Source organism: Bombina bombina, chromosome 2, assembly GCF_027579735.1.
Source record: "Bombina bombina isolate aBomBom1 chromosome 2, aBomBom1.pri, whole genome shotgun sequence".
Taxonomy (NCBI): Eukaryota; Metazoa; Chordata; class Amphibia; order Anura; family Bombinatoridae; genus Bombina; species Bombina bombina.
The window spans coordinates 90,469,439-90,487,293 of NC_069500.1; the positions used below are offsets into that span (position 1 = coordinate 90,469,439).

At 37.2% G+C, this 17,855-nt stretch overlaps 1 protein-coding gene across 1 annotated transcript in view; it reads right to left on the reverse strand.

Annotated features, from left to right (window-relative positions):
* CCBE1 (collagen and calcium binding EGF domains 1) overlaps window positions 1–17,855 on the reverse strand; it is a 638,868-nt gene that overhangs the window by 94,215 nt on the left and 526,798 nt on the right. Inside the window, exon 4 of the mRNA XM_053701172.1 lies at window positions 15,724–15,858. Coding sequence (XP_053557147.1) covers window positions 15,724–15,858 — 135 coding nt within the window. The remainder of the gene's footprint in view (window positions 1–15,723; window positions 15,859–17,855) is intronic.

The window sequence follows — 17,855 nt, forward strand, 5'->3', positions numbered from 1 at the left end:
TTTTTAAATATATATTCCTAAATATATCTGTATATATCTATACCTGTATATATTCATATAGATATATAGGTATAGATATACACTCACCAGCCACTTTATTAGGTACACCTTGATATCACCGGGTTGGACCCCCTTTTGCCTTCAGAACTGCCTTCATTCTTCGTGGCATAGATTCAACAATGTGTTGGAAACATTCCTCAAACATTTTGGTCCATATTGACATGATAGCATCACCCAGTTGTTGCAGATTTGTTGGCTGCACATCCATGATGTGACTCTCTCATTCCACCACATCCCAAAGGTGCTCTATTGTATTGAGATCTGGTGACTGTGTAGGCCTTTGGAGTACAGTGAACTCATTGTCATGTTCAAGAAACCAGTTTGAGATGATTTGAGCTTTGTGACATGGTGCATTATCCTACTGGAAGTAGCCATTAGAAGATGGATACACTGTAGTCATAAAGAGATGGACATGGTCAGCAACAATATTCATTTAGGCCGTGGTGTTTAAACAATGCTCAATTGGTACTAAGTGTCCCAAAGTGTGCCATAAAATATATACCCCACACCATTACACCACCACCAGCAGCCTGGACCGTTGATACAAGGCAGGATGGATCCATGCTTTCATGTTGTTTACACCAAATTATGACCCTACCATCTGAATGTCGCAGCTAAAATCGAGACTCATCACACCAGTGTTTTTCCAATCTTCTATTGTCCAATTTTGGTGAACTTGTGTGAATTGTAGCCTCAGTTTCTTCTTCTTAGCTGACAGGAGTGTCACCCGGTGTGGTCTTCTGCTGCTGTAGTCCATCTGCTTCAAGGTTCGATGTGTTGTGCGTTCACTCCGTTCAGAGATGGTATTTTGCATACCTTGGTTGTAATGAGTGGTTATTTTAGTTACTGTTGCCTTTCTATCATCTCGAACCAGTCTGCCCATTCTCCTCTGACCTCAACAAGGCATTTTTGTCCACACAACTGCTGCTCACTAGATATTTTCTCTTTTTCAGAGAAAAAAAAAATTCGGACCACCCTTAGATATGGTTGTGTATGAAAATCCCAGTAGATCAGCAGTTTTTTTAAATACTCAGACCAGTCCGTCTGGCACCAACAACCATGCAATGTTCAAATTCACTTAAATCCTCTTTCTTCCCCATTCTGATGCTCGGTTTGAACTTCAGCAAGTCATGTTCACCACATCTAGATGCCTAAATGCATTGAGTTGCTGCCATGTGATTGGCTCATTAGCAATTTGTGTTACCAAGCAATTGAACAGGTGTACCTTATAAAGTGGCCGGTGAGTGTATATTTAAAAAAAAAAAAAATCATCATATATATATATCAGGATATATAATTAAAAATACAAAGAGAATCTTCTACTACGTGAAGAACATTGGAATGTAAAATATTCATAAATCACTTAGGGTTGATCGCACTTGGTTAAACGCGGTCGGGCTAGCTCGCAAGCGATAAGTGATAGGAATTTTTTAATAGCTTCTTTATGTAGAAGAAGTTAATGCGGTTGCAACATCCAAAATCCTGAGGTTAGCACTCATCGGGGTTCACTCCCATACAATCCATTTACTTTAAACTTGTAATGCGTGCGCTAACCCGAGCACAATAAAAGTTTACTTCTACCGGTGTTCGTGCTTGAGCAAAATCTCTAAATAGCATGTCACTTGTACTACAGCATATATTCAGAGCAAGAAATATTTTCATCCAAGAAAGTCATACAAAACTAATAAGCAAAACAATTTTTGGCAATTAAACAAAAATGACAACTCGTTACTTACACATCATGATTGTACACAGAAAGGATAACATTATTAACATTCACCTAGATTACAATATTGATTACGCTGCCATTACGAGTTTCCAAAAAGCCGCCTTGTGCGTGCGATATGGTGGTGATGAGCTCCATACCGCAAAAAATCAAAGGGCTACTTTGACGTGCTTGTGCACGCTTTCCCCATAGATATCAATGGGGAGAAGGTGTTAGAAAAAAAACTAACACCTGAAGCGCGGAATGGTGATCGCCGTAACGCAACATTATGGATGTCTATGGGGAAAAAAAGTTACGTTTAAACCTAACACCCTAACATAAACCCCAAGTCTAAACACCCCTAATCTGCCGCCTCCAACATTGCCGACACCAAAATAAAGTTATTAACCCCTAATCTGCTGCTCCCGACATCGCCGCCACTAATAAAAATTATAGGATGCCAATAGGATTAGAGCTACTGAAATTCTATTGGCTATTCAAATCAGCCAATAGAATTTCAGTAGCTCTCATCCTATTGGCTGATTTAAACAGCCAATAGGATTTCAGTAGCTCTCATCCTATTGGCTGATTTGAATTTCAAATCAGCCAATAGGAATGCAAGGGAAGACATTTTTAAAAGGCTCCCTTGCATTGAAGATTCAGTGTACGGCGGCGACCGCATGAAGAGGACGCTCCACGCCCAATGTTTTCAGGATGGACCCGCTCCGTGACGCAGGGATGAAGATAGAAGATGCGCCGGGATCAAGATAGAAGATGCCGCCTGGATGAAGATAGAAGACGCCTCCTGGATGGAGGAAGACCTCGCCGCCTGGATGAAGACTTTTAGCCGCCTGGATGTTCCGACTTTAGAAACCGTAAGTGGATCGTAGGGGGGTTAGTGTTATTTTTTTTTTAACTTTTTTGGGGTGTTTTTTTTTTAGATTAGGGTTTGGGCTTTTTTAAAAGAGTTAAATGCCCTTTTCAGGGCAATGCAAAAGAGCTAAATGCCATTTTGGCAATGGGTAGCTTCAGGTAAAAGAGCTGATTTCTTTAGGGCAATGTCCTACAAAAGGCCATTTTAAGGGCTATTGGTAGTTTATTGTAGGCTAGGGGGTTTTATTATTTTGAGGGGCTTATTTTTATAGGGCTATTACATTAGGTGTAATTGTTTTTATTTTGGATAATTTTGTTTGTTATTTTTTGTACTTTAGTGTTTGTTTGTTATTTTTTGTAATTTAGTATTTTTTATTTTTTGTAATTTTAGATTTAAATTTTTTCAGCAGTATTAGTTTTTTTTTTAATCTGTAATTTAGTTTATTTATTTAGTTAATTGGTAGTTTTTTAATTTTAGTATAATAGTTGTTAATTGGTAGTTTAAACTTAGGTTTTTTAAATTTTACAGGTTTTTATTTTTTATAAGATAGGGATATTCTAATTTTAATTTAAAGTTAGGGGGTTGCTAGGTTTAGGGGTTAATAGTTTAATTTAGTTTTTTGTAATGTGGGGGACTGGCAGTTTAGGTGTTAATATGTTTATTTAGTGGCAGTGATGTGAGAGACCAGAGGTTTAGGGGTTAATAACTTTATTTAGTGGTGGCGATGTCGGGGAGCGGCGGAATAGGGGTTAATAATTTTTTGTGGTGGCGATGTCGGAAGCGGCAGATTAGGGGTTAATAACTTTATTATAGTGTTCGCGATGCAGGATGGCCTTGGTTTAGGGGTTAATACGTAGTTTATGTGCGTTAGTGTACTTTGTAAAATTTTAGTTATGAGTTTTGTGTAACAGTTTTGTTGCGCAAAACTCATAACTATTGGTCTCAGATAGCAGAATGGATCGGAAGCGGCAGATTAGGGGTTAATAACTTTATTATAGTGTTCGCGATGCAGGATGGCCTCGGTTTAGGGGTTAATACGTAGTTTATGTGCGTTAGTGTACTTTGTAAAATTTTAGTTATGAGTTTTGTGTAACAGTTTTGTTGCGCAAAACTCATAACTATTGGTCTCAGATAGCGGAATGGATCGTGTCGGTATTTTTTTGAGTGCGGGGTTGACGTTGGGTTATAGACTAAAATGCTTGCGGTATAGCTATACTGACAAGACTTGTAATGGCTGTGTTACTGTTTTTACGATAAAATTGCCATTTTTCAGCGTTAAAACCGTAATGCAAAACTTGTAATCTAGGTGAATGTCAGCTGTTCTACAATGTATGATTATTATTATTTATTTGTATAGCGCCACTGAATTCCATAGCACAGGATGATACTTTTAAAACTGCTGTTAAAAAAAGTTTAAATTAATACCTACACAAAAAGAAATGATTAATCTATATAATATAGACATGGGATATAATAATGAAGATTGCAGTTAATTTAAGCGACATTTTACTGCAAAATAAAATGCTCTAATGTGCTAGATTATTTACTATCACACTGCTGCTTGCCCTTTTGTGGGGGTTAAAAGGACATTAAACAAATCAAGATATTAATATAAATTGTTTAATTACATGTAGTAAAAACAACTTTGCAATATACTTTCATTATTTATTTTGTTCTCCTTTCCTGTAATTTGATTCTAAATATTGTGGACTTTCCAATTCATGTTAAACATGGAAGTGCAGATACAGATGCATTAGTTGCCCACTCTAGTAAGCCATTTGTAACCATTCCTAATTGGCCTCAGCAGAGAAGGTAACCTAAGTTACAATATGGCGGCACCCACTGTTTTATGGACATTAACTTTACCTTTATTTTTTAAATATTTAAACAACTATATAATATATCATTTTTAAGAATACAGATTATTCTTAGGCTATTCTTTGCTAAGATTTATACCTACTTCACTAAAATAAGACAGCCCTATATATTTCTATATTACTATATCACTTTATACTAAGAATATATATTTTGGAGTGCATTTTTCAATATTTATGGACAATATGGCAGCTACAGATTCCTTCTACTCCCTTAAAGAGACAGACAATGAGGATGTAGACCTATTTGGAATTACAAGATGTTTTTGATCAAGACATACCCAACACTAAATTGGAGGATTGTTTTTATGATATGGAACTTTTGAAACAAAAAGAACAAAAACTCAAATGGGACAAGTGGATCCTATCTAAATACATAAATATGAATATGGTGCCTAGGGGACTGAGGATCAATACATTTCCCACATATGATATCAAGGATGTGGACTTTATAGAACGGTGGAATCAAACACTTACTGACTGTTCTTTAAAACTTATCGCATTATTGATTGAATATAAAGATATGTTACTTAAAGAAGTTAAAAATAAGATCATACTGCTACAAGTAGATATGATATGAATAAGTTTAAGCAATGTGAAATTTACCCTCAGTATGATGATACACTCAAGAAAGTAATAGAGGAATCTAGGAAATTGATCATTCAAGTAAAACATTCAAAATTCCTAAGAGACCAGAAAGATTATACAAAGGGTGTGGTATATATTTGGAGATGCAAACAGAGGGGTAAAACCTGGTCACATTCACATCATAATAAACCAGGTAGTCAGGATTTAGGACAGGGTGGCAATCAAGATCACTCACATAATAAAACACAACAACACAAGGCTAGTACTACAAAGAAAGTTGCCTTCTCTGACTCAGAGCCAGAGTTAACGGATGAGGAGAGATTTGCCTCTAGTTTTGACTCAGATGGAGTTTCTGGCTCTGAGGGGGAGGAGGTTATATCTACCCAAACTGCTGCAACAACAAATCCGGATGGTGACATACATCTGAAGGGTATTCTTATAGATTATAAGAACACTGGAGCCATTCCCAAGTGGGGTAGGTGCCAAAGACGTGGTAGTTTCCATTACCACGCGACCCCTAACTCACAAGAGGGATCCAATAGTGTGGAAGTTAGCCATCAGGTTTTTCAGAGGGCCCGAGCCGACCCAGGGGAGGGGGACGGGGCAACACACAGAAAAACAATACATCAGACTTCCAACAACAGAGATACCCAGTGAGAGAGAACAGGGGTACTTTGAAACACAGGTACCAGTAACGGATAACACTGTTATTAATCTTTCATCCTATAACCTCACTGAACTTGAGAGGAAGGTTCTTAGTTATGGTCTTGGGTTTGTCCCCTCACAGAATTTTGACTTATTTCAGACCATTCTGGACGTCAATAGACTAGTTAGAGACCTGACACTCAGAAATTTATTTCCAGAATCTGAAACAAACACAATTTCTAATACCGTTTGCGACATAACTATCTGACTATGATAAAATGACATTTGCTGACATATGTGCCCTTACAAGTTTGGAGGATCTATCAGGCTTAGAAGCAGGTCATCATATGTTAGACCATACTAAAACACATAAACTGAAGTCTACATCTAACTTCTATCCCCTACAAGTTAGAGGCAAAAGCTTAGAAGTTTTCCATAAAAGGGTTATGGAGGACCTCACAACAGCGCCTTGAGACCCTTACGGGTGATTATCCGCACTTTACAAGTACCCAATACATACATACATACATACACAACACTTTCCCACTCTCACAATCAATATACTTCTAATTTAACGAGAAGAGAAAGAAAGGTCATTACTCATCTCCAGCACAACCCCAATATCGTCATCAGACAATCGGATAAGGGTGGGAGTATAGTTGTGATGGATAGGGATACATACACTACAGAGGCCCTTAGACAGTTAGGAGATTCTGAAGCTTATTCTTCTCTAACTAGGGACCCTACTATCCCATTTGGTCACATCTTGAGGGACCTTTTGGACGATGGGTTGGAGATGGGCATCATAGACAAACACACTTTTGATTGCTTACTGGTTGACAATCCTGTGATGCCCATCTTCCACCATTTTCCCAAAGTCCACAAAAGCCTTGATAATGTACAAGGCAGACCCATAGTGGCGGGTATTGGCTCATTACTTGAGCCTCTATCTATATGGGTCGACAACTTTTTACAACCGTATATAGTCTACCTAGTTATGTACGTGATACAGCACATACCCTATCCAAATTAGACCTAACAAGATGGAAGTCAAATTATAGTTGGATAAATATTGACGTAGTGGCATTATATTCAAGCATACCACACAAATTTGGACTCAAAGCTGTGGAATTCTTTTTGGATATGTGTATTGACCTTGACTCTCAGCATAGAAATTTTAGTTAAATATCAGGTATTTATAAAGTGCAATCATAATCCTAGTAGGTAGATGGCGCTATTACATTGGATATATATAAAAAGTGACGATACAGTAGGATAGATCATTATTCCTCTTGAGAAAGCGCCCAGCAGGGGGCGAAAAACGTGTTGAGGCTGTGAGCTCTGGGAGTCTGTGTGTGCGGACTAAGTTGAAACTGTATCAGCTGTTGTCAGGTGTTGACGTCACATGCCGACTGGGAAAACTGCTGGTGTTTCTTAAGCGTTTGCGGACCACACAAGAACTCGGCGATATTCCTATATTTGAGAAAGAAACCTTTATGTGCCTATTTATATGCCAGATATTATGAGTATTTTGGCATATTTTGTATGTTAATAAAGTGCTTGTTTACACAATATTGCACTATTGGGATTGGAGAGTTTGGTGTACCAGCTGCAAGACAAGCAGCGTATTTCGAGTAGCTGCATCTGAGTTTTCAAAAAGGAGCTTCCTAATACCACCCTTTATCAACAGTAAGACTGTTCTCATGTAGAGATATTGTCTCTTCAGGAACAACACTATTTTTAAAGACTCTATTCATAATTTGGACTATTATTTACTTGTGAAGCTAAAACTCATTTTTTAAATTTCATCAACTGGTTTTGATTGTTACATATTATTAAGGGAGTATAATATTAATGTGTTACATGTGCTGTTAGTTTAGTATATATTGATTAGTAGCAGACACAATAGAAGATACATATATTCTACATTTTATTACTTTTTACTGAGTGAGTGTTGCGCTGATTGTTTTGGTGGTGTGTTCATAGAAATTTTGTGTTGAGAGCCATCAAATTTCTACTACAACATAATTTTTTCAAATTTTCAGACACATTCTATCTCCAGAGGTGTGGAACCGCGATGGGGGCCAAATTTGCCCCTTCCTACACCAACCTCTTTATGGGGTGGTGGGAGCGGTTCCACGTCTATGGAGGTAAGAATGTGTTTTCTGGTTTCATTATCAAACATTTAAGATTCATTGATGATCTTTTGATCATCTGGTCTTCAGGACAGAAACAAGCACAAGAACTAGTTGGCTACCTGTACAATAATGAAGTGGGTTTGAAGTTCACCTACCAGTGGCATAACAAAACAATTAATTATTTGGATGTAACCCTGACTGGTGACACTGAATCAAATAGAATCATCTCATCTCTCTATCGTAAGCCCATCTCCGGGAACACTTTATTACACGTCAACAGTAGCCATCCCCAACATGTGTTTAGGGGAATAGCGAAAGGTCAATTTATGCGTATTAAATGCAATTGTTCCCAGAGACAGGATTACCGTAGGGAGAGTGAGGACCTCAGTAGACGAATGTTGGAAAGAAATTACCCAGAGAAGGTAATTAAGAGAGCACACTATGAGGTTGATCAGATGGACAGGTCTAAATTATTCTTTCAGACTAATCAAGCAGCTTAAGGAACACCCAAGGTTTGTAACAAACCGACTCTAGTAACAGCTTTCTCTAACCAGTACCATCAGGTATGCAACATCATCAGAAAAAACATCCCTATCCTGCGTGGGGATAAGACCCTACGCAAAGTGATTAACGATGGGTTCAACTTTGTATACAAAAGAAATTTGACCCTTGGAAATCTTTTGTCTCCAAGTTTACTCAAAGGTGAGGAAAGTAGGAGTTCATGGTTACATTTCAAGGGCACCTTTAAATGTGGCAAGCGGTCTTGTGGTTCATGTGACCATATTAGAATTGTCACTACTTTTTCCTCAGCCACTAGCACTGAAACATTTGAGACCAAAGGGTGTGTCAAATGTGGCAGCAAGTACTTGGTGTACCTTATTGAGTGCACGTCGTGTTGCCGACAATATGTAGGAAGAACGACTAGAGAGGTAGGGACAAGTATTAAAGAACACCTGTCCCATATCTCTCATGAGAGAGCAGTGTCAGCACTATCCAAGCATTTTTTGGAAGTTCTTAATGGGGACGTTGGGTCCTTCAGGTGGCAGGCAATCGAGCAGGTAGTCAAACCCCCAAGAGGTGGCGACAAATTCTGTATACTCTCTAGAAAAGAGATATATTGGATCCACAAGCTTGGTTGCCTGCTACCAGTGGGATTCAACTCCGAATTCGACATTATTAACTACTGGCAACACTGATTGAGATATTTTATTTATTTCTAGATATATCTTTGTATACTTTTTCCCCTTGGTACATGAAATATTTAATCGTGTACAACTTGTTCAGTATTCATATATATTAATAATGATAACTCCAATAGTTATCTAAGGTATGATCTTTGGACGGTATTGCTATTAATTAGTATATATACAGGGAGTGCAGAATTATTAGGCAAGTTGTATTTTTGAGGATTAATTTTATTATTGAACAACAACCATGTTCTCAATGAACCCAAAAAACTCATTAATATCAAAGCTGAATAGTTTTGGAAGTAGTTTTTAGTTTGTTTTTAGTTATAGCTATTTTAGGGGGATATCTGTGTGTGCAGGTGACTATTACTGTGCATAATTATTAGGCAACTTAACAAAAAACAAATATATACCCATTTCAATTATTTATTTTTACCAGTGAAACCAATATAACATCTCAACATTCACAAATATACATTTCTGACATTCAAAAACAAAACAAAAACAAATCAGTGACCAATATAGCCACCTTTCTTTGCAAGGACACTCAAAAGCCTGCCATCCATGGATTCTGTCAGTATTTTGATCTGTTCACCATCAACATTGCGTGCAGCAGCAACCACAGCCTCCCAGACACTGTTCAGAGAGGTGTACTGTTTTCCCTCCTTGTAAATCTCACATTTGATGATGAACCACAGGTTCTCAATGGGGTTCAGATCAGGTGAACAAGGAGGCCATGTCATTAGATTTTCTTCTTTTATACCCTTTCTTGCCAGCCACGCTGTGGAGTACTTGGACGCGTGTGATGGAGCCTTGTCCTGCATGAAAATCATGTTTTTCTTGAAGGATGCAGACTTCTTCCTGTACCACTGCTTGAAGAAGGTGTCTTCCAGAAACTGGCAGTAGGACTGGGAGTTGAGCTTGACTCCATCCTCAACCCGAAAAGGCCCCACAAGCTCATCTTTGATGATACCAGCCCAAACCAGTACTCCACCTCCACCTTGCTGGCGTCTGAGTCGGACTGGAGCTCTCTGTCCTTTACCAATCCAGCCACGGGCCCATCCATCTGGCCCATCAAGACTCACTCTCATTTCATCAGTCCATAAAACCTTAGAAAAAGCAGTCTTGAGATATTTCTTGGCCCAGTCTTGACATTTCAGCTTGTGTGTCTTGTTCAGTGGTGGTCGTCTTTCAGCCTTTCTTACCTTGGCCATGTCTCTGAGTATTGCACACCTTGTGCTTTTGGGCACTCCAGTGATGTTGCAGCTCTGAAATATGGCCAAACTGGTGGCAAGTGGCATCTTGGCAGCTGCACGCTTGACTTTTCTCAGTTCATGGGCAGTTATTTTGCGCCTTGGTTTTTCCACACGCTTCTTGCGACCCTGTTGACTATTTTGAACGAAACGCTTGATTGTTCGATGATCACGCTTCAGAAGCTTTGCAATTTTAAGAGTGCTGCATCCCTCTGCAAGATATCTCACTATTTTTGACTTTTCTGAGCCTGTCAAGTCCTTCTTTTGACCCATTTTGCCAAAGGAAAGGAAGTTGCCTAATAATTATGCACACCTGATATAGGGTGTTGATGTCATTAGACCACACCCCTTCTCATTACAGAGATGCACATCACCTAATATGCTTAATTGGTAGTAGGCTTTCGAGCCTATACAGCTTGGAGTAAGACAACATGCATAAAGAGGATGATGTGGTCAAAATACTAATTTGCCTAATAATTCTGCACTCCTTGTATATGCTCAGTTTTGATATTCACATTTCTTTTGTATATATGATTAATTAATTAATTTATTTATTATTCATATACCACTGTATATTGTTTGATGGTATCTTTACTATGTAGTATATATATGCTCCATTTTGATATTCCTATTTGATATTTAAAACTTCTTTGTACATAGGACTAATTTATCTATCTTCTTATATTTTTGTATTTATTTTTCATATATCACCATAGAATTGTCTGATGGTACTACTACTATGAAGTGTATATAAGCTTCATTTTGACATTTCAATTTCCTTGGCCCATATGATTATATGGAGTCTGCCTATTTTCGTATACACTTTTAAATGATACCCAAAAGTTTTTTGAACATTTTTATTAATCGCTCCTTTTCTTGCTTGCTGGGACACCTTGGGAACTTTTTTTTTTGTCATTTTTTATGGAATACTGGGACTCCATTCCTGCATATCAGTCCTCAGCAAGCTAGGGCTGTCTTTTTCATGAAGTCAGGTTCGGAGAAGGAGTATAGCGGCGTGCTTTGTAGACAAGCTGAGTAGAGCTGGAGCGTTATACACAGCGGCTGAGATCGTAGCAGTTCCTGCAAAGTGGTATAAAGATTGGACTGAATGGACCAAGAAGACCAGTAATATAAGTCGTCACTAATGTCTGTGTTTTAAGGGTACATTTACATTTCTTGAGGCTGAGACCACCGACTGTGGGCCAAAGTGCTATGCATATCTGAGAGTTAACCCTGCTGACCGGAACCTGGTTTTCCTTCCTTCTGCAACAGTTTACTTACATGCTTGGCTTACATGCTTGCTATACTGTAATACCGCTCAATATTAACAACTTTGAATATTACAATACAAGTGTTGGGACTAACACCATACTGATTGTCTCGCTCTGCATGTTGCCATAGTAACGGCTTGTTACTCTATAACGCCTGCCTATTGCTGCACTGTTTGCTGTTTCTCTGTGTTATTATTCTTTGCTCTGAATACATCATTCAAGCAATGATTTATTTAGGTCAAGATTACGAGTCGAGCACAAATTAGCGCTCCTGCTTGAGCGTTAATTGCTCTAGAAGTAAGATTTTTCGTCAGGTTGCGCTCGTATTATTAGTTGAAAGTAACCTGTTTCCTCTAGCGGTAACCCAACTAGCGCAAAAATCCGAAGTTTTTATGCTTTTACATGTTCTCATCTACTTAATGGCAAAGGGCTCCAATGCACTTATATATATGTCTACATATTTATTTATGTGTTTTGTGTTATTTATGTGTTTATGGGGTATATTTATGTAAGTGCTAGCGGACATGATACGATGTAGCGTAACATGTCCACCGCACATCGATAAATGCAAACAGCATACGCTGTCTGCATTTATCATTGCACCAGCAGTTCTTGTGAACTGCTGGTGCAATGCCGCCCCCTGCAGATTTGCGGCCACTAGCAGGGGGTGTCAATCAACCTAGTCATATTCTATCGGGTTGATTCCTGTTGGCGGCCTCAGAGCAGTCGGACAAGTTATGGAGCAGCGGTTTTTAGAACTTCTGTTTCCGGCGAGCCTTCAGGGGCATCAAGCTCCATACGGGGCTTGATAAATCGGCTTCTATATGCGTATGTTTGTCTGTAAATATCTATTTACAGATATAAATACATATGTACACATATATATATATATATATATATATTGTAGCCGGTGGCCTAGCACTCCTTCCACATCAATGTTGCCAATGCCTGGGTGCTATCCTCAAGTGGTATGTATAGAGTAGTGGTAGAGATGGAGGGCACTTACAGGACTTGAATCAATAAGTAACTTTTATTATGCTGATTACATTAATACAGTGTCGACGTTTCGGCCCTTTCTAAGGCCTTCTTCAAGACAAATTCATAGTCTTAAATCGTGCGGAATGCACTGTCAGCGACGTACTCCCAGAGTAGAAAGTATAGTGAATGACTATACTTTCTACTCTGGGAGTACGTCGCTGACAGTGCATTCCTTTGTCTTGAAGAAGGCCTTAGAAAGGGCCGAAACGTCGACACTGTATTAATGTAATCAGCATAATAAAAGTTACTTATTGATTCAAGTCCTGTGAGTGCCCTCCATCTCTACCACTACTCTATATATATATATATATATATATATATATACATACATACATACATATACATTTTTAGAGATGTATATACAGTATATATGTACCTCAATGTTAAAGCCCTTTGCCTGCCTTTTTTTTCTCTACCATCTCAGATCTCATATCTTTGAGGCTTTATAACTATTTTGTGCCATGTTTGTTTTAAATAATTGTATTAGCTAGCGTTAGTATGAGTCTAACTATGCTTTGTAATGTGTTTTTGATGTGTTTTGTGCAACTTTTTAGTTTCGCAAAAGAGTTTACCAGAGCTCTGAAGTCGAAGTAATGATTCTAGAGTAACACGATCGCGTTTACTTTCAACTCATAATATGACCGGTAAGCCTGATGAGCACAATCCTTCACAAACCTTCACGATATACCCCATATCGCTTGAGCGCAAACATTTTCACTCCACTTGTAATCTAGCCCTATATAGGTATAGATATATAATTTAGCAAAATAGCACTCAAGCAGGAGCGTTAAATACCTCTCCTCCTATATATTCTACTTTAGCTCACAATGAGACACTGTATTATAGGTTAAGGTACTAGATAGGCAGTTCTTCATTTTGATATCTTTATTTTGTCCCCTTTTTCTAATTTTATGTTATTTTAAATTTCTTTCTTTTCATTTATGTTTCTCTCCTTTGTAAACTGTTTTGATGAGTTGATAAAAAAATATTAGGATTAAAAAAAACTCATAAAAGGCCAGATTACAAGTGGAGCGCTACTTAGTGCTTTCGCTTGTGTGCTGAGCTAGAAGTGAACTTCCTGTGCTTGTCGGGTCGCACTCGTATTACAAGTTGAAAGTAAAAAGTTATCGCTTGCGCACTAACCCGATAAGTGCAAAAAAACAAACTTAGAATATCGTGACCGGTTTATTTTGACATGTACATGTATGTATCTCTATGTTTAAGCCCTTTGCACCCCTTCTTTTTCTAACACCTGAGATCTTATATCTTTTATAACTTTTTTGTGCAATATTTTATTTTAAAAAGTTTTTATTTAATAGTGTTATTATGAATGTAACTGTACTTTGTAATGTATTTTTGATGTTTTGTGACACTTTTTAGTTTTGCAAAACAGTTAAACAGAGTTCTCAAGTCGTGGTGATCATTCTAGAGTAAATTGCGATTGCGCTCACGCATTTGCATTTACTTTCAACTTGTAATACGGGCGCAATTTAACTTGTGCGCAAATGAATGCAAATACCCAATATCGCTCATATGCAAACGACAGCATTGCACCTCTGCTCTTGATATTGATAGGAGGTGTTTGTATGGTGTTTTTCATTATACCATCTGTCTTGACGAGAACCCCTGACCCAGCTAAAGAGAAGTAGCCCTAAAACCTCATGCTACCACCACCATGTTTCATAGTCGGTATCGTGTTCCTTGGAAAATGAGCTTTATTGGCTTTGCACCAACCATATCATTTACGATTTTGGCCCAAAAGTTCAACCTTTGTCTCATCAGACTATAGCACATTTTGCCACATGGATTGGGATGACTGAATTAATCTTTTGGCATAATTTAGATGGTCTTGCATGTTCCTTTTTTGTAAGAAAGGGTTCCCATCTTGCCATCCTACTCCATAGCCGAGATGTGCTGAATATGAGAGACGGTGGTCACATGCAAATATTATATTAACAGCTGACTTTAATCTGGTTTTAATTAGAATCACGTTCATTGATGGCTGCTTTATGCTATTTACCTATAGGCATGATTTTGAATGTGATAGGTTAACTGTAAACACAGATAGAGACCCCATTATCAATAGGTGCTGACTTATGCAATTAGGATGTTGTTTGTTCTTATTTAAAATATTGCTAATAGTTAACTATTTGATTTTTTCCCCTCTGAATTTGTGTTTGTTGGATTATAGATGAAAAAATTATGACATTTACATTGTTGTTTTTTCTGTTTTTACATTTCAAAAACCTGTGATTTTAGAAGGGTGTATAGACTTTTTATATCCACTGTATTACTAAATGCCACTATAGTAAAAAGGGACACACACTAGTGTATCACACCAATACTAAAATAGCGGGCGCTTAAATAGAGTAATAGCCACAATATTAACAGTAATTCACAAAAACATTAATTAGTATCAATATAAGTAAATCCCAAGAAAGTCCCAGATAGATGTAACAAGTAGATCCTGGCTGCTCTCTGGAGTAATCATCAGACAGTGGTGCAGAAGAATCCTTTATCAGGAAACAAACAGAGTCGCCTCTAAGTGGATTATCATCAGGGTAACAATGAACAACGAGAAACGCGTTGTTGTTTTTAAATAAATGTTTTTAACTTTCTGCTGCTTTAGCTCCATTTGTGGTGTCCACTGCCACAATTTATTTTGAGGGTAGTCACTTGTACCTTTAATTTGCCTCCCTCTGTGCTGGTATATACCTATTACTGAGAACGCGGCCCTTTGGTATCACCTGACGTGTGTATCAAGAGGGCGGAATGAGCTGTGACCAGTGGGGGTATTGGTGGAGAGACAGTGCTCAAAACTAGCTTATGTGGGATCACTGCTGCCACATCTGCCTGGGAGCGGAGTCAGCTGAGCGGCTCAAAAGTCTCGGCCTGCTGCTTTAGCACAATCGTGTGCTTTCCTACAAGTGAGGGGCTCCTTTTCCCCTTGCTTTATTGTTACCCTGATGATAATACACTTAGAATTGCCTCTGTTTGTTTTCTGATACAGGATTCTTCTGTATTACTAAATGACCTGTAATCTAAAGGACAGTTAGGTGTTTGACATGTAATGAAAAGAATCAGACTTACCTAAGCAATAAGGCTTTTCTCTATTCTTGTGTCTCTCCCGATCATACCGGTACCCAGGGTAACAAGTACATAGCACACGGCCAAAATTGTCTGTGCATTGTTGTTCACATGGTGCCTCGGAGCATACATCATAGTCTATGGAATAAAACATTGCACACAATAAAGAAAAATTATAAAAAGCTAAGCAATGCAAGGTAAATATTATATAATATACTGTTCTGAAATCATTTTCATTAAATCAATTTCCTGTTTCCAAATCTACATTCATGTGTATTTTCTGTATTTGCTGCTAGGTATTGCTTAAATAAAAAATAGTGCAGTACACGTATATGTGTGTATATATGTATATATATATATATATATATATATATATATATATATATATATATATACACATGCACTTTTACTGTATCAAGTGAGGTTGCACATTAAAACTGCTGCTGGAGAAGATAAAACCACATTGTAGTTTAAAAAGCTACCAGTTTTTTTATTTATTGTTTGCAATACCAAAATTACAACAGCATTTAGCAAACCAAAAGTCATTATACTGCAACGTTTTCAAATGTAACACTTGTTTTAGGTTGCATCATTATGAAACAAATACAAAATACCTTAAAGATACATACACTCATATCTCATGTAACTAATTAGCATCACTAAACACTATACAAAAAGGGATCAATTAACATGCAGGGTCTTCAACCTGTGTTCAATTGCTAAACACACAAAATTGTTATTTTTCAATTATAAAATTGTGATATCAACAAGGCAAATAATGAATTGGGGCTAGATTACGAGTGGAGTACTATTTAGTGCTCCTGCTCGTGCATTAACTTTGCTAGATGTTGTGTTGGGTTGTACTCATATTACAAGTTGAAAGTAAAAAGTATGCACGGAAGCGTAAATTCCATAGACTTCAATGGAGCGTGAAAACTTTAAAAAAACTTAACAGTCATATAATCTAGCATGCTAAACCCGACATGAAATCTTAGTATTTCACATTGTATATATACAGTATATATATATATATATATATATATATATATTTATTTATATATATATATATATATACACATACATACATAAAAATGTAAAACTTAGTAATCTTAAGGCAGGTTATTGAAATATTAAATATAACATATTTTTAAAAATTAATAAAAAATACAAATTATTAAAGATACTGTTAAATATTCTAAATAATCCATCATATATATATATGTAGTACATTTTCATGTGTACCAACCCGACAGCATTAAATCTAAATCGCAAAACGCATATTTTACATTCCTATGTTCTTCACATAGAAAATATCTATATATATATATATATATATATATATATATATATATATATATGATATATTTATCTCTACGCTAAAGCCCTTTGCCTGCCTTTTTTTCTAACACCTGCGATCTCATATCTTTGAGTCCTTATAACTTTTTTATGCAAATTTTAATAAATTATTTTTACTGTGTTATGAGTAATTACTGTACAATTAAATGTATTTTTGATGTTTTTTGGGTAACTTTTTTGTCTCATGTAACAGTTAACCAGAGCTCTTAAATCGTGCTAAGCCAGCGTTAAATTAGATTGTGCTCAATCGAACACATTTACTTTCAACTTGTAATATGCGTACTACTTTCAATGTGTGCAAAGAGCTGCAAAATATCCCTTATCGTTTGCGTGTTCCACTTAGTGCTCCACTTGTAAGCTAGCCCTTGTGCTGTTTTTTGGAGGTAATGATTTCAAGCAAAAATCCAGAAGTATTTTAGGATTGTGATCGCTGGAAAATCCCCAAATTGTTTTCTGATGAAAGGGCAAGATTGTGAACAACCTCTTTACTTCTCAATTTGCATTACAGTTACTATCTTTAGTTTTTGCCATTAGAAGTTAAAATATACTTTAGGGACGATAAACTCAATATTTTTAAGAGACTTTCCATTTTACTTCCATTGTCAGATTGTGCAGAGTCTTTTTATGAGCACACTTATATGCACACTACTGAGCATGTGCAAGAATTCACAGTGTATATGTATATCAGCCTGTGATTGGCTAAAGACTGTCACATGATAAGGGCTCCTGCAAACTGCAAGAAATGTTAACATAAGTTCCCACGGGAATAGGGCCCTCAA